Genomic DNA, 26,872 nt, shown 5'->3' with positions numbered 1-26,872 from the left:
CTGACACAGTCTGGTTCTCTGTTCATTTTACATCTTCTTCTTGAAGAACTTAATCTTTATCAAATGATGTCAGAAAACTTTTTTGAATTTTTTTTAATGTTTTTATTTTATTTTTGAGAGACAGCGGCGCGAGCAGAGGAGGGGCAGAGAGAGAGGGAGACAGGGAATCTGAAGCAAGCTCCAGGCTCTGAGCTGTTGGCACAGAGCCTGATGCAGGGCTCGAACTCGCACACTGTGAGGTCATGACCTGAGCCAAAGTCAGACACTTAACCAACTGAGCCACCCAGGCGCCCCAGAAAACTTTTTTGAATATCATGAAGTAATGCTTCAAGGATTTTTTTTAAGTTTCTTTATTTTGAGAGAGTGCAGGCAGAAGTGGGGCAGAGAGAGAGGGAGAGAGAGAATCCCGAGCTGGATCTGTGCTGCCGGCACAGAGCCCCACTCGGAGCTTGAACCCACAAATTGTGAGATCACGACCTGAGCCGAAACCAAGAGCCAGATGCTTAACCAACTGAGCCACCCAGGTGCCCCTGCAAGATTTTTTAAAAATCCTGTTTGTCCATAAGTAGGCCTGAAACCTATTGAATTTATGGTATTATTTTGAACAATATTATATATTATTATAAAGACAATGTAGTAGTGTATACTACATATATATAGTATGATACATACAATAACATCTGTTACATAGGAAACATAATAATAAAGAGTTATCTTTAATATTAGCAGGTTTGGGCTAGTATCGGCTAATTGGAGCTCTTTGAGCCTCCTGCAGGCTCATCGTGTTTCCTCACATGTGGAATTGCCGAGCGGGACTGTGGCTGCAGTGTGGGTCCTGGCAGAGCACCTGTGTTGGGCTCCCCAGAGCAAGCGGAGAAGACTCGGGCCGGCCACAGTAATTACCCTCGCAGCACATGGTTCTTCTCAAATGAAGGACTTCTTTGAGACTCCTGAAAATTAGTTCCACTGTGTGTTTGACAGAAGGGCTTCGTAGTTGTTGTTCTTATCAGTGTCATACGCATTTGACAGGCTGCACTTTCATTGACCTGAGAAACTAATGATAAACTTGTTTTAAACTGTGCCTGGAGCACATTTCTTGTGTGCTTATTTACTTCACGAGCACTGATCAGAACCAGAGGAAACAGTCCAGCAGAAGCTGGATGGCCCTTAAATTCTGTGATTCCTTGGCTAGCCTAAAAAAAGCCACAGAATGTTAAAAAGAGAAACAAAATAGATGCAGCTCTTTTTTGTTTTAGGTCACCCCTTAGGCTTTCCGTGACCTCCCGAACAATGGAATTGGAAACTTTTTCTCTCCCAGTTCCAGCATTTTTGTGGGTTGTCAGATAATAATTACAGTCAGATTAGCCTTTCCCTGAAGGCCAAGGTAGGCGGTGAGGTTACACCTGTGAAAGAATTACTGAGGCCCCCTGTGCAGCAGAACTACAGACGGTTGCCCAGAGCCACGAGCACTTTTGTCACATCCTCCACAACCTGCCACAAGAGGTGGACCTGAGCTTTTTGGAGTCAGGCAAACCTAGGTTTGTATCGTTGCTTTTCAGCTGGTCGTTAAGTTCCCAAACCCTGTTTCCTCATCTGTAAGATAGGAATGGTGGAAGTACTTTGCGGAGTCAGTAGGAACCAGGGAAGAGAGGATGTGGGTCAGGTTTATGTGAGGTATCTGGAATATAGCGGGAGTTTAGAACATCATGTTTATAGTACACCAGCCGAGTGCTTGCCTCGCTTTTCCCTGCATCGTCCTTTATATTGGTCCCTTTCTTGTTACTGTTAAACATTCCCCTACAGCGTTGTGGCTGCATTCCTTCTCTGGTTCAGAAACGGTGGAGATGAAGAGTTGCTCATACTTCCCAAATAATTTGCCGTGCAAAAGGAATGCTTGTCTTTGGTTCTTGTTGTAGAATATGGAAGTTCCGGCAGTAAGTAGGCAACATGCTACCCTTCTGTTCAACACAGCCCTGGAACAAGGCAAGTGGGACCTATGTCGACACATGATTCGATTCCTTAAAGCCATTGGCTCTGGAGAATCTGAGACCCCTCCATCCACGCCTACAGCTCAGGTCGGTTGCAGAATTGCACAGCTTCTCTAGACCACACGCGTCCATGGCACCTTTCTCTAACTGCACTGCACATCGTGTATGATCACAGGAACCCAGTTCAAGTGGTGGATTTGAGTTCTTCAGGAATCGAAGCATCAGTTTGTCCCAGTCAGCTGAGAATGTTCCTGCTAGTAAATTCAGCTTACAGAAAACACTGAGTATGCCATCCGGCCCTTCTGGGAAAAGGTAAAAGAATAATGAGCTGTCGCTGCTGTTAGGGCATTCTGTGGCACATTGCATTTCAGGGCGTTTGTAAATTGGATCTTATGAAAACAACTGTTTGATCCAAATGCAGTTCCTTCTTCCATTTGTGAAAGGCTTGAAGACCACACAGAAGGCCTCCCTTCTTCCTTCTGCCGTATTTCACTTCATTACTTTCTGTACAGTTCTGTTCCTTGTCCTAGAGGAGGTCCTGTGTACCCATTCTGAATGCAGGCAGCTTTCCAATTACCCTGATAATAGAGGACCAGAATAAAAAGGAAGGTAATTAAATCTGCACATAGAAAGCCTTCTTATAGTCAACACTTTTACCTTTCCTTCCAACTGTACCTCATGCTGAAAAAATAAAAAGTTAGTCCCAATTTACTTGACTCTCCTGTGACTCTTTTGATTGGAGAAGTCATTAAACAGTGGGAGAGCCAAGGGGAAGTGTATCCTGAAGACAGAAACCTACATCACACAGAGATGGGTTACTGTCTCCTGAGAGGTAACTGTGAACTCACACTGAACGTCATAAAATAGAATTTCCTCTGGTTTGTGAGGAGGTGCCTGTGTTCCTTCCTCTGTTGTTCCACATTCTCGGCTCTTTTCTCTTCCCTAGTCTTTTCTTTTATATTGTTTTTATGGTACTACAGTGCCTGACACGTAGTGAGAACTGGCTGAACATTTTTTATCATATTTTACTACTTTTTCCTGTCACGGCCATTTATGCCACCCTTACTCCCAACATATACACACACAGTCATGGGCTATGTCCAAGTAAAATGCAACCACAGGATACTCTAAACAGTTGCCAGGTGAACAGCAGCTTCTCAGCCATACCCTGAACGTAATTACTGGCTAATACATATTAAGTGCTCAGTACGTGCCTGGTTCTAAGCATTTATGTGCGTATGTCTTTTCATCCTTACAACCTGTAAGGGTGGACACTGTTGCTAACACACGTTGTAGAGGTGAAGAAACAGAGGCCCAGACTGTAAACTTGGTTATGTTCACACAACTGAGAGGTAGAGCCCAGATCTGAATCTAGAGTCTTCCGGCGCTGCCTCTCATGAAGATACCACATTGCCCAGTTACCAAACCGATCATCCCACATCAGCCCATGTGAGTAGAACTGCATACAGCCAAGCTGCAAAGTTTTAAACATCGGTTGTATGTTTATGTGTCTGCTTATCTCCCATTCCCCTGGAGAGACTTCATGGCGCCTTGCGTCTCTCTTCTCAGTTTCTTTGGTCTGGTCTCCTTGCCTCTTTTCATTGGTCTCTTCGACTACAGCATTATTTGCTCTCTTTCTTTCCTTCAACCAGTCACCACCCTCCTCCTGGTTTGGCTGTGTCTGTCTCCTCTTTTCCCTATTCCATACTTCATTCTACAAGTATGTTTTAAAAGCCTGCTGTGTTCCACGTACGTTCGGCAGCTTGTATCACGTGGAGGAAAGCCGTGGTCCTTTATCCTCAGTCAGTCACTTAGATCTGGATCCCTTCCCTCCCTCTCCGCATGATCGTTCCTACCGCATGGAACTACGCGGAGCCCTCCAGGGATGGTTTTTCGGCAGGTTTCTCGTCTTCCCACTTACAGATGGAGCAAAGACAGTGACTGTGCTGAGAACATGTACATTGATATGATGCTCTGGAGACACGCCCGGCGTCTCTTAGAAGAAGTTCGGCTGAAGGACCTCGGCTGCTTTGCAGCCCAGCTGGGCTTTGAACTCATCAGTTGGCTGTGCAAGGAGCGCACCCGAGCCGCGCGGGTGGACAACTTTGTGCTGGCCCTGAAGAGACTCCACAAAGACTTCCTGTGGCCGCTTCCCATCACCCCAGCCTCTTCTGTCGGCTCTCCTTTCAAGAATGGAAAATACCGAACAGGTAACGCAAGCTCGTGTCACTTGGACAAGAGTTGTATTTCACTGCGAGTATTTGGACATTTTGTTTAGTCGATATTCACGAAGTCTTTTCATTCCTAAACTCAGGAACAGATAAAACCAACTTTTTGCACATCATTGGAACATCCACCATTTGACCAGGGATGTAAATAAAGTAGAACTAGGTCTCTAAGTCTTGTGACCTTGAAGTTTAATTTGTAAATCCAGCCACTGTTAACAGATTATCAACAAGTTGAAAACTGGCTGAATATAACTGCTACCACACTTACCTTACTGTGGGAAGTTATGGAATGGGTTAGTCACGGACCTGAAAAGCCGAATTGTGATTTATCTGGTAGGACGTTCCAGAGAAGTGGTAAAAATGCATCTTTGAGGACTTGGGCTGTTGTCTAATCTAGGGGAAGACAAAGTGGAACTGTTTTGGTGAAAGAAAAATTAAAAGATAATGTATGTTTATTTTTGAGGGAGGGAGAGAAGAAAAAAAGTGCGTGTGCACACGCGCGAGTTGGGGAGGGGCAGGGAGAGACGAGGAGACACAGAATCTGAAGCAGGCTCTAGGCTCTGAGCTGTGAGCACAGAGCCTGAGGTGGGGCTCGAAATCCCGAACTGCGAGATCATGACCTGAGCCGAAGTCAGACGCTTAACTGACTGAGCCACCCAGGTGCCCCCCCCCTTTTTTTAATTTTTATTTTATTTTTTTACTGTTTTATTTATTTTTGAGTGAGTGAGTGCAAGCAGGGGAGGGGCAGAGAGAGAGAGAGAGAGAGAGACCCAGAATCTGAAGCAGGAGTTCAGGTCTTTTAAAAAAAACTGTTATAAATCATTATTACTCATGAAAATCCAAACAAAAACCTTTTATTAAGGCATTTGGAAACTTCATCTCATTTTAAGAACCAAGGGAAATCACTTAAAAGATGAACAGAATAAATCCTGTTTAGTGCTGGTAAGAGCTGCAGTGAGGGAGACTGTCAGACGGCATTACCTAGTCAATCCGTCCCTTTGGTCCCCGTCCCTGGTTCGTGGGGGTGATGAGTGTAGGACAGTAATTAGCTTTGACCTTTCAGTGTTTGGGAGTAGGGGGGAAGAGAAGCTGAAATAACTCAATTGGAAATGTTACTGCGTGCATCTCGAATTGCCACTTTCTCGTTTTGGGGCCTGCCTTGTGGCAGGAGAGCAGCTGCTGAAGTCTCAGTCAGCGGACCCTTTTCTAAACCTCGAGATGGACGCTGGGGTCTCTACTGTACAACGAAGTCAGAGCTGGCTTGGCAGCATCGGCCCCGCCCACCATGAGATAGACACGGCCTCATCCCATGGACCACAAATGCAAGACGCCTTCCTGTCACCTTTATCTACTAAAGGTACATGTCATTTTAAGTCTCAGCTCTTCACTTTCCTGGGAAGGTTTTTGTGCTTTAGGGCCCAAAATAGAGCCTTACTCCTTCATTATAGGTCCTTGAGGGCCAGTCATGAGAATCTGCTAGAGAGGGGATAGTTACTAGAACAAGGCCCACTGGCCTTAACTATCCTTTGCTGTATTTTAGATGGATAACGCAGGTAAACTGTCATTCCAGGTCAGCGCTGATAACATGAAACTTGGCACTTGATTTTGATGAAACAAACACTAAGCTTGAACTTGAACTAAGCAGACTGTTACGCTCATGTAAGGAATACCATTCTTGTCATAAGTAGCCATGGGTCATACAGAATTGTAGTCAGTTGTCTTCTCATTTTTATTTTACTGATAAAATTTGTGGAAATTTTCTTGTTCTCTTGTGAGTGTTAATGTAATAGCCTTAATTTTTCCTCCTAGTCTTCAGAGCCTAATAATCTGGCCCTTCACCAGAAACTGAGTGCGGGCATCCATACTGGGGGAGTAGAAAGTTGAAGAAGTTTTAAAATGACTCACGTTGTTGGGTTTAGAGTTACAGGGGTGTGTGAGTAGGAGGTGGTCTGAGTGTTGGCGGTTTTCTTAATGGCCAAGCGTTTGCCCGGTGTTTGATTTTCAGTCTGTCCTCACTGTTTCATGAACCTGCTTTCGTGGAGAAGCTTGTGGCTGCCGTTCCTTTTGTTTAAATTGTGGAAGATACACACAGTATGTTCCGTCTCCACCGTTTTCATGTGTAAACTTCAGTAGCGTCGGGTACATTCACATGGTCGTGCAGCCCACCTCCAGAGCTCGCTCGCTCTTCCCGGCTAACATGTGTCCCCTCCCCGGTGCTGGCAGGGACCACTGTGGTGTCTCTAGGAATCTGACTACTTTAGATGCCTCTCGTGAGTGGAATCGTACAGTTTCTGTCTTTCTGTGACTCAGGCTTAGTGCACTTTGTCTGACATTCTGAGTTCACCCCCTGTGTGGCAGCGTGTGTATACCAACACACCCTGTTTATCCATCCGTCTACCCTGTGCTGGGCACGGGGCTGCTCTGACTTCATGGTTCCTGTGACAAGGCAGCAGACGTGAGCGTGCACTGGCTCTTCAAGATATGACTCTCAGTTCTTCTGGGCCAGAGTGGGGTGCCAGGTCACAGGGTTACTACTCTTGAGCTTTTGAGCAACTGTCGACCCGCCAGCATTGACAAAGCATTCCGATTTTTTTGTCTACCAATGCTTGCTTGCTTGCTTTTTTAAAGCATTCCAATTTCTTGACATCCTTGCCAACGATTTTATTTTCTGGGCCTTTTTTTTTAAATGGGGACATGAGGTGGTGTCACTGCTTTTTTAAGAAAAGTTTTTAAAGAGATCATTTCAAATTTAGAAATTAGAGATAATAGTATAATGGAACCTTTGCCTCCCACTGCCATGTGTCTGTTACCCAGCTTCACTTATTAATTCATGACCAGATTTGTTTGATCCCTTTCCCTTTCCTGTATTATTGAACCAAATCCAAGACGTGCCATTTTTTATCTTTGAATATTTCAGTATGTACCTTTAAAAGGAATCTTTAAAAAAACAAACCCATAATGGCATATCATTCCTCTTACAATTTAACAGTAATTCCTTAAAACCATCAAATGTCTAGTAAGTATTTAAATTCCAGTTGTTTCCTAATGTCATAAATATTTTTACGGTTAGGACCAAGATCCAGATGAGAGGGTCAGACATTGTGATTAAGTTTTCAACTCTTTAAAAACTAATTGTTCTCTCCCCATCCTTTTTTTTTTTTTTTTTTAACCCTTTGCAGTATTTTCATTGACGAAACTTGCTTCTGTGGATTTTCTCAAAATGTGGACTCTGGTGATTGCTTCTTCATTGCTCGACCCTCTCCTCTGTATTTTTTGTAAATTAATAATTGTATCTAAAGACCGATCAGATTCTGGCTCGATTGGTTTTGGAGGCAGGCAAGACTACTTCCCAGGTGGCGGTTGTGTTTCTCTGTGCCTGGGTCTCTCTCTAATGAATTTTTTTTTTTTTTTTTTTTTTTTTTTAAATATCTACTACTGTTAACATAACATGGGAATTTTAGCAGTGGATTTAATGTTTGGCTTTGAGAATTCCGAGCAGAAATCCACATGTGAGGAACTGCTAATATTTCAAATTGAACATTTTCTTCATGAAGCTAGTTCGTAACTTTCGGTCCTTTCTCATCAGGTGATGAATGCAGTATTGGTTCAGCCACAGATTTGACGGAAAGTAGCTCCATGGTGGATGGAGACTGGACAATGGTGGATGAAAACTTCTCCACACTCAGTTTAACTCAGTCGGAGCTGGAGCACATCTCCATGGAGTTGGCCAGTAAGGGGCCTCATAAATCCCAGGTCCAGCTTCGGTGAGTTTCTCAGTTTTTCAGAAGCCCAGAACGCCTAGTCAGCGTGTTTGGGCATATAGCGTACAGGGGCTCCGTTCCTGATGACGATTCCTGTCTCCATCTACGGCTTCTTAGTGTCGATCTTTGTGTTTCTTCTCATGCATAGGTACTTGCTGCACATGTTCATGGAGGCAGGGTGTCTAGACTGGTGCATCGTCATAGGCCTGATTCTCCGAGAATCCTCAGTAATCAGCCAGATCCTGCTGCTCATCCAGTCTTCGGAGGTGGATGGAGAGATGTTACAGAACATAAAGACAGGGCTACATGCGGTAGACCGATGGGCCTCTACGGATTGGTAAGTGTGGGGCTCCTTAGGCTTGTTACCTCTGCTGTCCTGGGGTGGGCCCTGCCCCTTCCGAGTAAGGTTTAGTTCTGCTGCATTTATTTGGAGATTTTTAGGTTGGTAGAAATAAAAGTGTTTTCACACATTCATTTCTGTTCACTTTTTTTTTTATGTGTATTTATGTTGAGAGAGAGAACGCGCCAAGGGAGGGACAGAGAGAGAGGGAGACACAGAATCCGAAGCAAGCTCCAGGCTCTGAGCTGTCAGCACAGAGCCTGACACGGGGCTCGAACCCACGAACCATGAGATCATGACCTGAGCCGAAGTCGGATGCTTAACCGACTGAGCCACCCAGGTGCCCCTAGTTAATTTTGAGAGGGAGAGAGAGTGCCAGTGGGGGAGGGCCAGAGAGAGGGAGAGACAGAGACTTCGAAGCAGACTCCAGGCTCTGTGCTGACAGCCTGGTGCAGGGCTGGAACCCATGAGCTGTGAGATCATGACCTGAGCCGAAGTCAGACCCTTAACGGACTGAGCCACCCAGGTGTCCCGACACGTTCACTTCTCAAGCGGTTTTCTTTAGTCACCATTCTCTACCCAGCCATGTGTGTGAGTGCAGAGCGGCATGGCACAGGTGGTCTCAGAGTTAGGCTGGAACATGAGATCTGTGGTTCTGTAGAACTGCAGGTAATAACCTCTAAGCATCTGCTGAAAAGAGGAGTGTGTGCATTTAACAGTCCATAGCAGTGACCAGCAAGCCCAAGTTAAGAGTTAGTGGTTAGAAGCTAAGAGCTTTGGCTTCTAGTCCTTTATAACCAGCTAGGTGTGGATTTGGGGTTTCCCTTACTTGGAGCTAGTTTGTTTCTTAGTTGCCAAGTTCACTAAGATTAGATGTACCCTGTGAAGGTTCTTTTTCAAGTCTGAAACTCTGTTGGTCCTTACACTGTGGAATAGGATTTTTTTTTTTAAGTTTGTTTTTTATTTTGAGAGGGAGTGAGCCCAAGTGGGGGAGACAGAGAGTGAGAATGAATCCCAAGCAGGCTTCACGCTGCCAGGACAGAGCCCCATGGGGAGCTTGAACTCCCCAACCGTGAGATCATGACCTGAGCCTAAACCAAGAGTCAGATGCTTAACCCACTGAGCCACCCAGGTGCCCTGTGGAATAGGATTTTTGAATTATGCTACTACTGGAGAATGTTAGTCCTTGCTCCTCGAGCTCAGAGCTGTAAGACACACACACTAAAGCCTGCCCCTCCCCCCCGCCCCCCGTGCTGGCCAGGCACCCAAGGGGGGCGGCATCATTTCCTACCCTGTGCCTCCTCCCCTACACGCAACATCTAGCATTGACCTCAGTTTCAGCATTTAGGAGTTTATCCAGAACATTCCATGGAGCATTTCCAATGTGGCAGTAGAGAGCTAATTTTCTTTTCTCTCTACCTAGTCCTGGATATAAGCCATTCTTAAACATCATTAAGCCACAAGTACAGAAGTTCAGTGAGCTGACAGAGGAGCAGGTCCAGCCTGAAGCCTTCCAGCCAATAACTGCGGGTAAGACTCCTGAACACACTGGGCCCCGGGCAGAGGAAAGCCGGGGCCCCTCGGGCCATGGAAGCCTCCCCCAGGGCGAGGTCGGAGGCAGCGGTCTGGTCGGCAGGAACGAGGAGGACGCAGCCCGAGCAGAGGAGGATGAATCCTTTCAAGACGGGACTTACGACTGTTCTGTGTCCTAACGGCAGCGGCGTGCCATCACCACGGGCAGTGTTAACTTGCGGCGGCATGTGCAACTGAGGAAGCTGGCCTAGCTGGACGATTTAACCAGGGAGAGAACTCAGAGACTCTGGTAAGGTATTACTGAATTTTAACTCTTCCTCTTCTAAGAAATCTGACTCCATAAAAATGTGATATCAAATCCTTTTTCATAAAATTTTTTAAGCTGCAGTGGAAAGTAATAAAGAGCACTGGACAGTTGTACATGAGAATATTTTGATTTTATTCGTAAAGAATGGTAGCTCCTAAACCTTGGGATTGTTTTGCCCTAGACGAGCCTACTTTTTCACTACTTAACAGCTTCTTACGTGTTTTCTGGTTCAGCGTGTGTCCAGACTGCTTTTTAAAATTAAATGCTAAGGTGCTTGTGTAGCTCATCAGGTACTTGAGCTACCTGTGTGCCCCTTCGGATGGAGAGCACTGGGCTCCGTCATCGGGCCTCCTGAATGGACACCTGCCACGGCACACCGTGTGGCTGTTGTGACAGGGTCATGCTCCTTGGCCTTTTGTAGCCCATTCAGTCCCAGTCCTGAATTGATGGACGCTGTGTGCCTGCTCTCTTATAGCAAGCTTGATTCCTGCCAGTCCGTGTGGGCAGAGGTCTGGGGGGGGGGGGGGGGGGGGGGGTTCTTACCAATTATGCTGTTAGATACCACTAAACTATTTTGTATCCGAGAACTGTATCTTTTTGTGAATACTCTTGTGTAAATATACTCAGAGGCACTGTTCATATTTTTAGGGCTTATATTATAATCTGTAAGGTTTTATGCTGGATTCTGCATGGCTATTCTCACTCTTGGAAGAGAGACAAGACTTGCTTTTCTTTCCAAATCTGAGCAGTCTTCAGAGAAGAGAACAGGTTTATCGGCTTGGTCATACAGTAACGGAAACGGTCACACTGATCATGAAATCAAACAGGTTTTGTGCAAATTAATGTAGTTTCTTATTTATTGCTTTTGTAAATTGAATAAAAATGGGACTTTCATGTAAATAGACTGCTGAATCCTGTATTATCACGGCTACTAAAAATTACTATGTGAACAATGCATTCTTCATTGTAACTTTTAAAATATTTTATGTATTTCTAGATAGGACTTAAATGTTAGTTTTCATACATTATGAAAACCTACCTGCATACTCCTGTCCTAATTGCTTCAGACTAAACGCATATCCACGGTATGTAGTTCGGTTACCTTCTGTCAGTATTAATTTAGATAGCTTGTTTGTACTGTGCAATTTGAACAAAGGAATGCAATGTTATTTTTTACAAAAACAAACTTGTTTATTTTTGTAATAACGATGTATTTGATGTGGACCAAATTCATACCACTATGTAAAACAGCCTCCTTTCTCATAGTGCAATTACAGTTTAAAAATAAAACTTGGTCCTCTATCCTGGCTTTTTAAAGTAAATGGCTGGATACAGTTGTCCCGGCCAGGTTTCCTTCGAAGGGAAACTCAAAAGCATTTTGAAATCGTTAGTTCAGAATTCATCAAAGTGTTTTAAATTATTGAGTTTGGTAATTTACTATCATTTACTTTTTACATTACGAGTGCAGTAACGTCACGTCCCCAAACTCCTGAACGGGTGGGATATGTGATTATGGTACCTGCTCTTTCTGGTGCTACTTTATTTAAGCCTTTGTTTTAAACCACCTTTCCTGAATCTTAGGATAGAACAATAATGTTTCCCATGTGAGTACATGCAGCCCAGCAAGAAACCAACCTGAAATTTCTTCTCCTGTCCTAGTCCTTTAGGAGGAGAACTGGCATTATTTTTGTGTCTGGTGTGAATATGCGGTCAATAAAAATGATTCACCGTTGTAAACAGCCGTGATCCTCTCAAATCTCTGAATGTGCTGCTGGGTCCGTCCTGCACTCTTGCAAGCAGGGCACCAGTAAGTGAACTGTACTCCTGTGGGGAACACCACCAATGAATCTGGTCTCCCAGACTTGCTTTTCCACGTAATAGGAAATGGACGGCCCTAAGGCGGAACAATTGGGAGGTTTACAGAAATCTTCTCTTGGTAATTTGTAATAGACTTCACTTTTTTTTTTTAATTCGTATTTTTATTTTGCCTTGTTTGGTTCACATGTCAATGTTTAAGCCATAATTTTAACCAATGAATTTCAGTATTCAGAACTATTTGAAGTTTGAATTATTTGCTGATACCAAAACAAGAAGTCATTTGGGTGGGGGTAGAGTCAACGTTTGCTTGTAATTAAAGTTGCTGCTACTTCTGTAATGTGTACTTTTTTTTACTTGGTAAAGGGCAATAAAACCATTACATGCACTTGTGTTTACTCATCACTCAGGCTGACGGCAAAATGTGTATTTATTAAAAGCCACGGAAATATTCTTTTCATTATGTAATTCCGCCCCATAGAATTTTCCTTATAACTACAAATCAAGACAGGTTAAAAATTTATATGCAGAATCATTTAGGATAGGAGCATCAAGAGTTGGCAGCATCCTGTATGTCTGACCGCAGAAGTTTGGAAGAGAAATCCATGTTGAGGACTTGGAAAACGTCCAAAATGTAATAAAAAGGACTTCATCAAACAAAATTGCGTAAACGTAGAGGAGACGGGCCGCCTGCCTCTAGTAGGTGGGATTCTGACTTCCCTGTTTTCCTAAATCTTTGTTTCTATCGATTTCCCTCTTCTGAAGACATTTGGTATATATGCAGCCATAGAATATGTGGCTTTTTCTGTGTGGCTTCTTTCACTTTGCAGGATGTTTTCAAGGTTCATCTTCACATATCAGTGACTTCATCCCTTTTTAAGGCTGAATACACTTCATGCATCTAGTGTCAGTTGAGGTATCTGGGTGGTGACCACTTTGTGACTACCACGAATGATGCTACTGTGAACACTCACATAGAGGTTTCCAAGTGGATGTACATTTTCAGTTTTCCCTGGGAGTGAAAACGCTTGGTCACATAACCGGTTTTAATGCTCCGAGGAAATCTTAACCATATTCCAGAGTGCCTGTGCCATTTTTTTACATTGCACTGGCAGGGGAGGTGGGTTCCAGTTTCTCCCATCATCACTTGTTGTTGTATCTTTGGTTGTAGCCATCCGAGTTGGGTGGGAAGCGGTGTGTCATTACCACGTAGACGTGCATGTTCGTGGTGGCTGGTGGTTCGTCATGTGGCTATTAGCCGATTTCACAGTTGGGTCGCTTATCTTTTTGTTGCTTTGCAAGAGTTCCTCATGCATTCCGGATACTAGACCTTGATCAGATATGACCTGCAAGTATTTTCACATTCTAAAGGCTTACCTTGTCACTTTCGTGACACTGTCCTTTGAAGCATGAAAGTCGTTCATTTTGGTGAAGTCTCAACTTTTTCTTTGGTTGCTTGTGCTTTGGGAGACCACTGCCTGACCCAAGGTAATGGAGATCTGTGCCTATGTTTTCTTCTGAGAGTTTTGTTGTTGGTTTGGTTTTTTAAATTTTATTTACAGTTTTACCTCCTACATTTAGATCTTTGACCCATTTTGAGTTAATTTTTTGTGTATGGCATAAAGTGAGGGATCTAACTTGGTTGTCCCAGCACCATTTAAATAAGTTTTTCCCACTGAGTTGCCAAAAATCATTTGACTATAATAAACACATGGGACTTATTTCTGTACAGTCAATTGTATTATATTGATATGTGTTCACACTGTCTTACCACCCCTACTTTGTAGGAAGTTTTGAATATGGGACTCTTAAAAGTTTGTTTTTCAAGGCTGTTTGAACTATTATGGGTCGTTGCATTTCCATATGAATTTTAGGATCGGCTTGTCCATTTCTGTGTGCGTGCGCACACACACACGAGCTGGGATTGTGTTCAATTTGTGGATCAATTTGGGAGAACTTTCAATCCACAAACATGGGATTTCCTTCAGCAATGTTTTAGTATCCGGTGTAAAAATCTTGTACTTTTGTTATGCTTATTACTAGGTACTTGACTCTTACTGCTACTGTGAACAGAATTTTCTTGTTACAGAAGTCAGTTGACAGCTGTGTATTGATACATTGCTACAACACTGCTGAGTGAATTCATTTATTAAGATCATGTCATCCGTACCTAGAAACAGATTTAATTTGTCCTTTCTAATCTAGATGTCTCTTGCCAAACTGCCCTGGCCGGAGCCTCAGTACACTCAGTGGCAGTAGAGGACATGCTGGTTGTCTTTCATCACACATGATGATGTTAGCAGTGTTTTGTAGACGTGAACTTCCTCACCCTGATAAAGACAATCAGTCGTTTGCTGAGTGTTTTTATCATGAAAAGGTGTTAGGCTTTGTCAAAAAAAAATCTTTTTTGCATCTATTGAGGTGATCATATCAATAGAATTAATAACAACTACCACATGGTGTGGTACTTTGATTTTCCAGGTGTTAAGCCAACTTTTCATTCCTTGGATAAATCCCACTTGGTCATGGTATAGGGCCACACTGGAAGAAATTTTATTTTTACAAATCAGTAAGGAAGTAGTAGTATCAAAAAAAATCTATACTAATGTACTTCAACGTTACAGAAGACATTTTCCAAATAAAGAGAGTCAGACATACAGAGGCCTAAATGCATTTTGGCTTTATTGGCCCTAAAAGGAGGCAAGGTGTACGATGAGGAAGCATACTGCCATTGTTTCCAAGGGAGTTCACCGAGAAAGCCACATAACTTGCGCAGGGAGCTCTGTTGCAGGGAGTGGCCGGGCCCTTTCCTTGGGTGGAGAGGAGAGTGAGCAGTGGGCCACTGGCTGAAAGACCATTTCTTCTGCCCGTCCCCACATCCTTCAGCGATTTTCTTGGTATTTCACTGACAAAATATGCTAAGCTAAACATTTCCATGTTGAACGCAGTCTCTGCCCACATGACCCCTTAGGGATAACTGTCCTGTCCACGTGAGCCATCTAGGTCTTTTCAAAGGCCCTGTAGACTTGAAATAACCCTTCAACGATGGGGACACAGAAAAACAATAAAGATCTGTTTTTTTCTGTTAAAGATACTAACTAGTTTGTTAAAAAGTTTATTTCAGTAATGTAAGGCAACAATTAATCTCAAGTCAGCGACCAGTGAAAAGAGAAGACAGACATTCTCCCGACAGCTTCCTGAGTTATCAGCTGGCTATGGCCCCTTCAGTGGTAACATCTTAGAAATCCTCTCATGCTCACTTAGATCAGCTAAACTGTGGAAACGAATACTTCATGCAACAGTCGCTCATCGGTCAGGCACAAGGTAAATTTTAAGCATTTCTTCAAAATCACAACTCTTCACATTTTCACTGAATGTACAGTACTGGGCTACTTACATTTAAATTGTACAGGAAAGAATGCGTTGGTTAGAATCTGGAAAGACCCTTTTAGAAATGAGTTTTGAATGGTCAGATACTCAAAGAAAACAAGCTCTTTAATCTCAGAGGCTGCTCGCTGACAGACCAGACAGGGTGCTTATGAACAGAGCCACGAGTATCATCTGTACTTAACCATTTCTGCCACTAAAACCATCTGCCCAAATACTAAATGTGCCCTGAGACAAGTGACTTGAAAACCAAAACAAGAGATCCTGTTTACGAAGGAGAATAACCTAAAGGCAAAAAGAGAATCATGATTATTGGCAAAAGGGAGTAACCAATGTCCTTCTTCAATACAGCATTTTGGTTTTTTCCATGTAATCTAAGATTAACCACAGGGACAGAAAATCCGCCCCTATTTTGAAATCTGGCAGGAGCCAGGTTCTCGCAGCGCTGAGACTAACGCGCAGCCTCGACGAGGCCCGGGAGCCACACACGTGCCAGCCGGCAGTGCCGTGAGGGGGTGCCCAGTCAGGGCGCGGGGAGTCACAGACCAGACTCGGCAGGGGTAGGAGCAGCGTGACCGGGCCTGCGACGCACACGTGGTGTGCTCTGTGCGGGAGGAGCGGAGGGACGCTTTGTTCGTTTTACCGGGGCTCTTCTTTAAAATGTCTTTTCGGCCTCTGCTTGCTAATCTCCAGGGAAAAAGGAGAGCTAGCAGAAGTTAGGGCTCGTCCGACCAAATCCCTGCAGTGCCACAGCCACGGAGCCGGGGGGACCCGCCGGCACCCGCCTCGGCAGCCGCCTTCTAAACGAAAAGTACCTCCGAGTCTCGGGCCTGCCGTGACGCAGGGCCCGAATCCCAGTGGCCAGAGGTTCGGCGGCCTCACTCCAGCGTGGGCCACGGCCCCGAGGCCCAGCAAGGCCGGCTCCGCTGGACAGCCTTCGGGAACTATTCGGACCGACTAAGGACTCCGTGCGTCAATACGATTATGCCCTGAAGCATGAACCTTGGAGAAGAGAAGATTCATAAAATGCCCAGCCTCTCCTCACCTCGCTCTCTTCCTGCCACGGCAACTGCGTGCTCTGGGGACGGAACTGAAGATGCGTGACTGTGCACACGATGTCCTGAACCAGAAGAGCCTCCGAAAACCCAGCAGGAACTGCAGCTGCTCTCGGACTGACAAGGTGGAGAGGGGGGAACAGGGTATCCTGGGCCTCGAGAGCAGCCTCAGACAAGCATCAGAACGATGGTCTCGAGTCCCCAGCATGGCACAGCTCCCCACCTCGGGGCCGGGCTGTGCAGCAGGTGGGGAGGAAGCAGAGCTCTGGGCACGGGCCGGGGCCCCCAGAGCCCACTGCCCGTCCCCAGCTGCTGCCGGAACCGCCTTCTGTACCTCTGGTTCCATCGCAGGGGAGTTACCACTCCGGGGAACGGCATCCGAGTTACCCTCCACAGCTTCGACTGGAAACGTCATTTGTCTAGTGAACAGTGAGCGGGCTCACGGTGCCCTCTACACCTTTCGTGATTCTAAGGGGAGAACTACTGAAGTGGTTGGTTGGCTTTAATCCTTAAGGTCACAGAAAAGGACTTCCATGTGTAGTGGTAGTACCCACATGTGCTTAAGTGCCAGAAAACTGGCGTCTTCAAGTGTCATAAAGGCCATGCGTCACTACCCACAGCGCTAGGTGTGTGGCCCTGAAGAGCGTCTGCCCCCAAGCTCTGAAAAACCACGGACTTACAATCTGAACACGTGCTCATGAAAAATCACGGACTTACATTACAGATACCCACGTGACACAGGGAGAAAGCATGTCACCGGGGGTATCCCGCCAGGCATGTGCTTTGAGCCCGTCCAGAAGATTAAAACACAAAGAGACTGTACGTGCACACCCAGGCTGAGGGAAACGTCCAGTCTGGGAACTTGTCTTTCAGGGCATCCAGCTGGGAGGACCTCTTCTCTTCACCAGACAGGTGGTGGGCAGCAATGGCCACGGTGACCATTCCTTCAGGCCGTTCTTCCAAGACCTAGCAGAGAACAGTTGGCAGTGCTTTAGTTCTCTGAAGGCAGAATCATCCCGGTTTTTACCACGCACCACCCGGGAGCCTGACGGTGACCGCGGCAGAGCTGGCAAATCCCCACCTGCACTTCTATCCAGAACCGCCATGCAGAGGCCTGGAGCCCGTGGGAGTAAAATACGAAGTAGTCCCCGCCTTTACTGGTGACGGGGGTGCCGTTGCCAAGAGACCACTGAGAAAGCGTTGACCCTTCGTGGGTGCGAATGTAGAATGACATGTGGCTTGGTCCTGAAAGGTAAGAGGAACAGTCGTTAAAAAGGCATCGGGAGAAGCAGTTAATTCACCACCAAGCCAGACTATGAAGGGCACACCTTACGTCACTTTAAAGATTCTCGCTCCAGACCTAAGGGAGGTCTCCTGGCTAGGATGTTCTGCGTGTGTCAACCGGGGTAAGTAATGAGGTATGTCACGAGGCACAGCAGAAAAGGCGCAGAATTTACAATGACAAAACCTGTCATCTAAACATCCAAGAACCTAGCACTCGCGAGGCCTTCAGAAATCCAGAGAATAAGCTTCATTTAACCAAGAGGGAACTTCAAAAACTACAGCAGAAGAACGGACAGTGAAGGTTTTAACCTGTCCGGACACATTTCGAAGGCAACATCCCAATGAGGGTGGAAGACCAGTGTCCAGTGGGGGACGTGACCGACACCAAGAGGGAGCCAGGGAAGCTGGGTAAGCAGACACGGAGCCCGCGAGACACTGACACAGACAGTAAAAGGTTCCACAGTTATGTGGTCAAAGGAAAATACACACTTGCCTAAAATGCCAGAAAATATTTTAAAGAGCAAAGATGACCGATCACACAAAAAGGAATATAGCAAAGCACAAAATATTGGAACAAAGTTGAGACCAAATGCATCAGTCATAGAAATAAATGTGAAAAGGGAAAAAAAAAAACAATAACTCGGATTAATCATACACTGTATTCAAAAAACACGAGTTTCAGAAAGGGTAAAAATAAAGGAATAAACAAAGGGGTTTCTGGCTAGCAGTTTTTAAAAAAGACCTCTTTGATACCAGGGAAAAAAACCAGGATTCAAGACAAAAGCACTAAATGTAAAAAGGCACTTTTTAATACTAAAAGTTTTAATTCACAATGACACAAAATTGTGAATCCTGTGCATTAAGTAACAGCAGCTACTTGATGAAGCAAAATACAGGAGATGCAGAAAGATACCTACGTATATAGGAAGACTACAAATAAGAAACACTCCACTGTCAGTACAAGACATCAGTTGAACAAAAAAAGATCAGTGAAGTTGATTATATGGATATGTATACACATCAAACTTCACAAGCTGGTAACACAGAACGTATCTTCTAAAAGGGACACAAAATACTCAAAATATTAACTTACAAAGGAAAGCATCCATTTCATAACACATATTACAAATAACACTGACCATAATTCAGTAAAACTTAAAATAGCCTTCTACCTGAAAATTCAAAGACTTCTAGAAGAAAAAGGAAATCTGAACAAAAATCACATTTTTTGTAAACAATGAAAAGCAGTGATAAGAGGAAAATCCATAGCAATAAACATTTTTTTATAAAATACTACAACAAAGAGAACAGAAAACAAAGAAATATTACAGATGATAAGAAATCAAGAAAGTAGAGACCAGAAATAAACAGACCTAACTTAATTCTAAAAATTAGATTTTTTATTAACAATTCTACTAGCTAACTTGGTTAAGAAAGAGACGGGAAGGGGAGTGGAGCTGAGAAAACACAAGTATACAAAAAGAGTAAGAAAAATAAACAGAAGAAATGTTTAAAATCACACGTGACTACAAGCAGACCTCTATACTATTAAATTTGGAGACCCAAATGAAATGTGGATACTTTTTAAGGAAAACACAGATTACTGTACTCTCTTGTACTGTACAAGAGAGAGATAAATCTTAGATGAATTTCCCAAGAAAAAGTTAGGAAACTATCCCCCACGAAAAAACACCATGCCCAGATGGTTTCAGAGAGGAATTTAAGCCAACTTTTTAGCCAGTTCAAATGCTTCCTAAACTGTTCCGAGGCACTGGAAATTAAGGAAGACTTACTATTTTTATCATGTTTATACATTTATGGGTAACATATAACTAAATCTGATTAAAGAGAACCAAAAAAATAAACAGACACGGACCAGTATCACTCAGGAGTATTAACAGAAAGTATCTAAATTGTAGCAAACAAAATCCAACATCACATTAAGAAAATAAGCCATAACCTAGTGGAATAAACCACGTTAAAAGACCCAAGGAAGAAAAAACCCTAGACAGATGCTTTAAAAAAAAAAAAAAAAAAAAAAGCCTTTTCCAAAATTAAAACCCAATTCCTTATAAAAACATTCAAGAAATGACAGCTGATAAATGCTTGCTTAACAGGATACAAAATATACACCCCAGGCCTAAGGCTAGTCTCTCACATGTTGGGAAACACAAGAGACCTGTGCTCTAAGTAAAACAAGGACGCTGGCTCACTACATCCACAGCTGCTCCACACCATCAGCCACTTAGACACATCAGTTATGGGCCTAGGAACTGGTAAAGAAAGAAAGACTATTTGCAGACGATACGCTGTAGTCAATAAGCTATATACTTGGTCTGTCTTTGTAAGGCTAACAGGCTAAGAATGTTTTTTACGTATTTAAACAGTAGTTAACAAAAAAAATCTACATTGGGGACATATGGCAAAGCCTAAAATAGTATCTGGCCATTTAAAGGTTGGCAATTCCTAGTAAACCTGGAGAACTCTAGAGGAGTGATGATTAACGCAAAAAGTGAAAGATTCAGTGAGGTAGCAAAGATACAAATTTGACCTACAGAAATCAGCTGCCTTTACGCCAACAAATATAACCAGTTAGAGAACATAAAGGTAGAGAAAATTCCAATTATGACAGCCACAAAAACTAGATGAGGAAAATCTTTTAACACTTACGAAAGACAGGAGTAGATATGAACATGTGAAAAGACATTGCTAGTTCACGGACAGGGTGAAAACATTATGTCAGTTCTCCTTACTTTATAAACTTACTATGATATTCCCCCAAAACACCAATTAGTAATAAATTTTATATTGGTTAGGTTAATACTAAAGTTCATATGGAAAACAAACAAAAATAGCAAGGAAAATAATAACAAAAAATACAATGGATTTTCACCCTTATGATCATTAAGCTGCAAAGCTTCTATAACTAAAAATATGGTAACTGGTACACAGACCCACACAGTCAATTTTTTTCTGATTTCTTGACATTTGTAATCACAAAATATAGGGCAGTAGATGTGCAACTTGCCTGCCAGGAACCTAAATTTTACTGGAATTCTCCAAATTGTGCATAAAGGATAGAGAAACGTTTGGATTTTTCTGTGCTTCCTTTTTACAAGCTGGTGATTAAAAATCAGAAATAATTATTGGCATGAACAAAAAACCGGTTGGTGCAAAATAAATTGATTTCCAATTAAATTTTAAAAGCCCAGAGAACACAAAAGTATCCACCATTGAACGCATCAGCTAAGGCACTGAATGCCCTGCAAGGGCTTCTTTCCATGGTTAACTACCAAGTTTTATTACTTCCCTTCTACCATCTCGTGTCTGTCCTCCAGCTTTCTTTGCATACTAGATATTCAAGTCCCTTCTGAGTTAAACTGTGCCTTAGCACATAAATTATTTACTTTTTAGTGTAAATAAAATGGTCACAGTCATCAAAAAAATACAAACATGAAACCTACTAGTGGGCGAGGAAGCTCAGTAAAAAGTGGGCAAAAGTTGAGGTATGCAATCCAATTACCTTGGACAAAGATGCCAAAGCAGTTCAATAGGGTAAGGTAAGTCTTTTCAACAGATCATGCTAGAACAACTGGATATCCATTTCAAAAAAAAAGAAGCTTGGCTTCTACCTCACATCATACACAAAAATTATTTCAAAGTATATCACAGGCCTAAATGTAACAGCTAAAGCTATGAAGCTTCTAGAAGGAAACATCAGAATCTATCTTTGTTGACCTCCGGTGGGCAAGAATTCTTTAGAGAGGACATATAAAGTATTAACTGTAAAGAAAAACCTGATAAATTGGAACTCACAAAAATTTAAAACTTGTACACATCAAATGACTCCTTTAAGATAATGAATGGACATGGGGCACCTGGGTGGCTCATTTGGTTAAGCATACAACTCTTGGTTTCAGCTCAGATCATGACCTCACAGCTTCGTGGGTTTGAGTCCACACTGGGCCTCTGTGCTGGCAGCATGGAGCCTGCTTGGGATTCTCTCTCCCGGCTCCTCCCCCACTCACGCTGGTCTCTGTCTCTCTCAAAATAAATAAACTTTAAGAAAAAAAAATGAATGGACAAGAACATCTAGATAAAATATATATATATATATGATAAAGGATTTTGATCTGGAACATAAGCACTCCTATAAATCAGTAAGCCCAAGTTTTAGAAGGGAAGAAGAAATGAAGACACGAAAGCAAGATACCTGAATGGTCAGTAAGCACTTGGAAGCATGTTCCACGTCATGACTTACAGAGAAATGCAAGGGCTACCACTAAATGCCCGCCAGAAATGGTACGATGGAAAGAACAGAAAATACTAGAGTGAATGTGGAACTGGAATTCTCATACACTACTTGTGGGGAATAAAATACTAATACTCAAAAGAACATAGCTCAATCTCAAGAACATTATGCCTAATGACCCAGACCCCGAATGTTACATACTGGATGATTCCATTTATATGAAATTCAAGAATGATACAAGTGAACAGTAGCAGGAACTTTCAAAAGTGAACTTCCTATGTTCGAGTTCTCCGGAGCTCCGGAGACACAGAACCAATCCTCCACATCAGCAAATCAAATCCAACAATGTGCAAAAAGAATTATATACTACAACCAGGTGGGATTTATTCCATGTATGCAAGATTGATCCAGCCTCTGAAAACCAGTTAATATAATCCATCACAGCAAAAGGCTAATAAAGAAAAATCACATGGTCATATCAGCAAACAGAAACATGTGACAAAACCGAAAATCCATTCACAAAGCTCAGCAAACTAAAAATAGAGGGGAATTTCCTCAACCTGATAAAGGGCCAATTAACATTATGGTAAAAATGTAGACACTTTCCCCCTAAGATCAAGAGCAAGGCAAGGATTCCCACACTTACTACTCCTCTTAGCAGCCTTTTTCAAAATACTAGAAGTCCTAGCTAATGCAGTGAGACGAGAAAAAGCAATAAAAGATCAAAAACAGATTTGGGAAGGAAGAAATAAAACCGTCTTTGTTTGCAGACGACATGATCATCTATGTAGAAAATCCCAAAGAATCAACCAAAAATCTCCTGAAACTAATAAACAATGATGGCAGAGTTGCAGGCTACATGGTTACATACCATCAATGAAAACTCGTATTTACATTAGCATCCCCCAAAATGAAATACTGAGGGACCAATCTAACAAAAGTTGTATAGAATCTGTATGAGGAAAACTACAAAATACAGTTCTGATGAAAGAAAATAAACGAGATATAAACAGAGATACTCCACGTCATAAACAGGAAAAAATATTAAGATGTCATTTTTTTAAAGTGTTTATTTATTTATTTATTTTGAGATCGAGGGAAAGCACCAGTGGGGGAAGGGGAGAGAGAGAGGGAGAGAGTGAATCCCAAGCAGGCTTTGCACTGTCAGCGCAAAGCCTGACTCGGGGCTCAAACCCATGAACTGTGAGATTGTGACCTGAGCTGAAATCAAGAGTAAGATGCTTAACTGACTGAGCCACTCAGGCCCCCCTAAGATATCATTTTCCCCAACTTGATCTACAGATTTCAGTGCGCTTCCATTTAAGAATCCCAGAATGTTATACTGTGGATATGGGCAAACTAATACGTGGAAAGACAGAAGACAAGCAGTATATCGAAGAAGAACAAAGCCTGACAGGATGGATACCACCCACCTTCAAGACTTGATCAAGACAGCATCGTGATGGCAAAAGACACAAACAGGTAAGAACAGAATAGAAAGCCCAAAAATAGACCCACACATATACAGTCAACTGATTCCTGACAAAGAAACAGGTCAGATCATTCGGGAGAGATGGGACAGTCTTCAACAGATGGTACTGGAACAACTGGAAATCCGCATGCAAAGCAGGAAAAAAAAAAAAAAGTCAAATCCCACACACAGACCTTATAACAAAAACACAAAAAAACACATAAATTAACTCGGAATGTATCTATCATAGACCTAAATATAAAACACAAAACTAAACTTGCAGAAGATAACAGAGAAAATCCAGAGACCTTGGGTTTGGCAATGACCTTTAGACATAACACCAAAATCATGACCCATGAAAGAAAAACTGATTATGTTGGACTTAATTAAATTTAAAGCCTTACAATCTGTGGAAAACACTGTTAAGAGAATGAAAAGATAACCCAGACCAGGAGAAAATATTTGCACACCACTTACTGATATAAAGGACTTCTATCCACATACACAGAGAACTCTTAAATTTCAATAGAAAAAAGCCAAACAGCCCAATTAATCAACAGACACCTCACCAGAGGACACACACAGATGGCAAATAACCTAAGAAAAGATGCTCAGCCTCACAGGTCATTAGGTAATTGCAAATGGAAACAATAAGATGCCACCACGTTGCTGTCAGAATGGCCAAAGTCCCAAACACAGTACCAAATGCTGGTGACAACGCGGGACAGTACATCCATGCTGGAAGAGCCTGGCAGTTTCTTACAAAGGTAAATCTAGGCTCTACCATATGATCTAGCAACTGCACTCCTAGGTTTTTATCCAAATGAGGTCAGGGGCGCCTGGGTGGCTCAGTCGGTTAAGCGTCCGACTTCAGCTCAGGTCATTCATGATCTCACAGCCCGTGAGTTTGTGCTGACGGCTCAGAGTCTGGAGCCTGTTTCAGATTCTGTGTCTCCCTCTCCCTCTGTTCCTCCCCTACTTGCACGCGTGCACTCTCTCTCAAAAATAAACATTAAAAAAAACAAGTCTAGACAAAAACCTGCAACCAAGATGTTCTGCAGTAGGTAAACAGATAAACTACGGTACATCCACAATGCCATCCAGCAGTAAAAAGAAATGAGCTATCAAGCCCCTAAAGACAGGAGGGCTGTCTGCTAAATGAAAGAAGCTGTCCTGAAAGGGTGGCAAACCTTATGACCGCCACTATGAGATAGTCTGGAAAAGGCAGAATAGTAGAAGGCAGTAACATAGATCAGTGGTTGCCAGAGGGGGTGGGGAGGAGAGGGCTGACCGGGGGTGCATGGGACTCTCAGGGCAGGGAATCTACTCCGTCTGATATGGGGGTACGTGACATTACACATTTGTCAAAACCTACAGAGCTATGCAACACAGAGTGAACCGAATCCTAATATGAACCAGGGGCTATAATTAACAATGGATCAGTCCTGGCTCCTCCGTTTTAAGAAATACCCCACACTCTAGTGCCAAGGTCTTAAGAAGGGAAGTAGTGGGGGGCGCCTGGGTGGCTCAGTCGGTGAAGCGTCTGACTTTGGCTCAGGTCATGATCTTGCGGTCTGTGAGTTCGAGTCCTGCGTCAGGCTCTGTGCAGACTGCTCAGAGCCTGGAGCCTGTTTCAGATTCTGTGTCTCCCTCTCTCTGACCCTCCCCCGTTCATGCTCTGTCTCTCTCTGTGTCAAAAATAAATAAATGTTAAAAAAAAAAAAAAAAGAAGTGGCGGGAGGGGAGCTCTACTTTCTGCTCAATTTTTCTGTGAACCTAAAACTGCTCTAAAAAAAATAAAGTCTAATTTTCCTCAATAAATCATTACTAATCTGCTTGAGGTACCTTTACAAACACTACGTTCTTCCTGAGTTGTGGTTACTATTATTTAAAGAGAAAGTATACACACTTAAGAATTTTAAGAGAAGGAGAGAAGAAAACAATATCCTATGACTTACCTGTTGCTTCAAACGTCAGCTTTATAGAATCCCAGGGTGTCTGTTCTTTGGACACGAGTCTGAAATGAGCAGGATTTCCTGGAGAAACTTCTGGAGCGGGAAGATACCAGTTTTTCCTATTTGGAAAGGGAGCTTCAATATTTAGGATGCTTAATTAGTTGACAGCTACCTGTAACTCGTGGACATGGTCAAATATATGAATCACATTCTGGGGCATGAAAATAAGCTTGGGGTGCCTGGGTGGCTCAGTCAGTTGTGTCCAACTCTTGACTTCAGCTCAGGTCACAGTCTGTGGGATCAAGCCCCACATCAGGATTCTCCCTCTGCCACTCCCCACTCTTGCTTTCTCTCAAGATAAATAAACTAAAAAAAACAAAACAACCCGACTCTGATGGATAGGATAAACCATGCTAACTACTCTGAAGGCCCGGGCTATCGGGTAATAAAACTTACCCAAAATTAAGATCAAAGGATCCTAGGTGATATTGATTCCACTACCCATCCTACTCCTTCTCATCCAACCCTTGACTACCAAACCGTAAAAGCTTCCCAGGAATGAAAGTTCGCAATTCATAGTTATCTGCTATCTACCAGACCAGTTGAGAGGGCCAGCCTTTCTAACTACTCGGGCTTCCAGAGGAAGGACTTCCTAAATTTGAAAAGGCAACGGTAAACTTCCAAGCTCTCTGTCCCACTAAAGGAGGAGAACTTGTGCAGTGACAGGAAACAGCGCACCTGGCACTTGACCTCTGTTCACCAGCTGCAGTAATGAAGTACTCGCATAGCGACGGGACCTGAGAACTGACCCCCCGACTAAAGCAGCACAGGAGTGAACCCACCTGATCAGAAAGTGCACCGGGAGGTACCACGGGAAACCACAGAGGGGTGCGTTCTCCTCACAGTGAGCTCGGATGCTCTCGTTGATCTCCGGAATATGAGGTGTTATGTGAGACATTCCAGTGTAATCAAACCCATTGATCCAGATCCCAGAGTCCCGTTTGACTACATTTCCATCCAGGTCATGAAAAGTTCTAGTCATGTGCTGGAAAGAACGGACCGATGAGAATACTACTTGAATCCCCTCCCCCACATCCCCAATCCGGAGGGACAGACAGAGGACATCCACAACAGCAAGAACTGGCGTGGCTGCAGAGTCACAGGGACCGACCCTCACTGCCGCGGGAGGTGTGGGCTGGCACGGCCGCTTCAGGAAACTGCTTGGTGTCCCCTCGACGTGCACGCAGCCTTCAAGCCAGCAATTCCGCTCTGGAATGTGTACTCAGAGAAACTCCTGAAGGTTCAAGAGCTCTGATTCGGCACTGCCCACACCAGCGAATACTGCAAACCACCCCAACACCCACCAATGGCAGAATGGCCAGATAAAGGGGGGTGCCCCCCCCAGGAGTCTCCCGCACCACTGTGACACACAGCAACGTGCAAGCTTCTCACATGCTGCGGGCAAACAGCAGCAAGTCACAAATGCATAGTTAGGC

The 26,872-nt window shown here is 43.5% G+C and overlaps 2 protein-coding genes across 6 annotated transcripts in view; one reads left to right on the top strand and one right to left on the bottom strand.

Annotated features, from left to right (window-relative positions):
• The window catches only part of RIC1 (RIC1 homolog, RAB6A GEF complex partner 1), a 142,201-nt gene extending 129,841 nt beyond the window's left edge, over positions 1–12,360 (top strand). For 2 of the 3 annotated variants that reach the window (XM_019463738.2, XM_019463737.2), the window contains exons 20-26: positions 1,917–2,075; positions 2,164–2,300; positions 3,912–4,198; positions 5,385–5,573; positions 7,803–7,980; positions 8,126–8,314; positions 9,741–12,360. In XM_019463738.2, coding sequence (XP_019319283.2) covers positions 1,917–2,075; positions 2,164–2,300; positions 3,912–4,198; positions 5,385–5,573; positions 7,803–7,980; positions 8,126–8,314; positions 9,741–10,029 — 1,428 coding nt within the window. In that variant the 3' untranslated portion in view covers positions 10,030–12,360. The remainder of the gene's footprint in view (positions 1–1,916; positions 2,076–2,163; positions 2,301–3,911; positions 4,199–5,384; positions 5,574–7,802; positions 7,981–8,125; positions 8,315–9,740) is intronic. The other variant, XR_002084198.2, reaches the window with a different exon arrangement.
• Positions 12,361–14,637: 2,277 nt separating this feature from the next.
• Positions 14,638–26,872, bottom strand: part of ERMP1 (endoplasmic reticulum metallopeptidase 1) — a 45,971-nt gene continuing 33,736 nt past the window's right edge. For all 3 annotated transcript variants that reach the window (XM_019463742.2, XM_019463741.2, XM_019463740.2), the window contains 4 exons: positions 26,219–26,421; positions 25,380–25,495; positions 17,496–17,659; positions 14,638–17,380 (listed from right to left, as the gene is read on the bottom strand). In XM_019463742.2, coding sequence (XP_019319287.1) covers positions 17,216–17,380; positions 17,496–17,659; positions 25,380–25,495; positions 26,219–26,421 — 648 coding nt within the window. In that variant the 3' untranslated portion in view covers positions 14,638–17,215. The remainder of the gene's footprint in view (positions 17,381–17,495; positions 17,660–25,379; positions 25,496–26,218; positions 26,422–26,872) is intronic.

Source organism: Panthera pardus, unplaced genomic scaffold (genome assembly GCF_024362965.1).
Source record: "Panthera pardus isolate Hobbes unplaced genomic scaffold, ASM2436296v1 HiC_scaffold_20, whole genome shotgun sequence".
Classification (NCBI taxonomy): Eukaryota; Metazoa; Chordata; class Mammalia; order Carnivora; family Felidae; genus Panthera; species Panthera pardus.
This window is presented reverse-complemented; position numbering and strand designations above follow the sequence as displayed.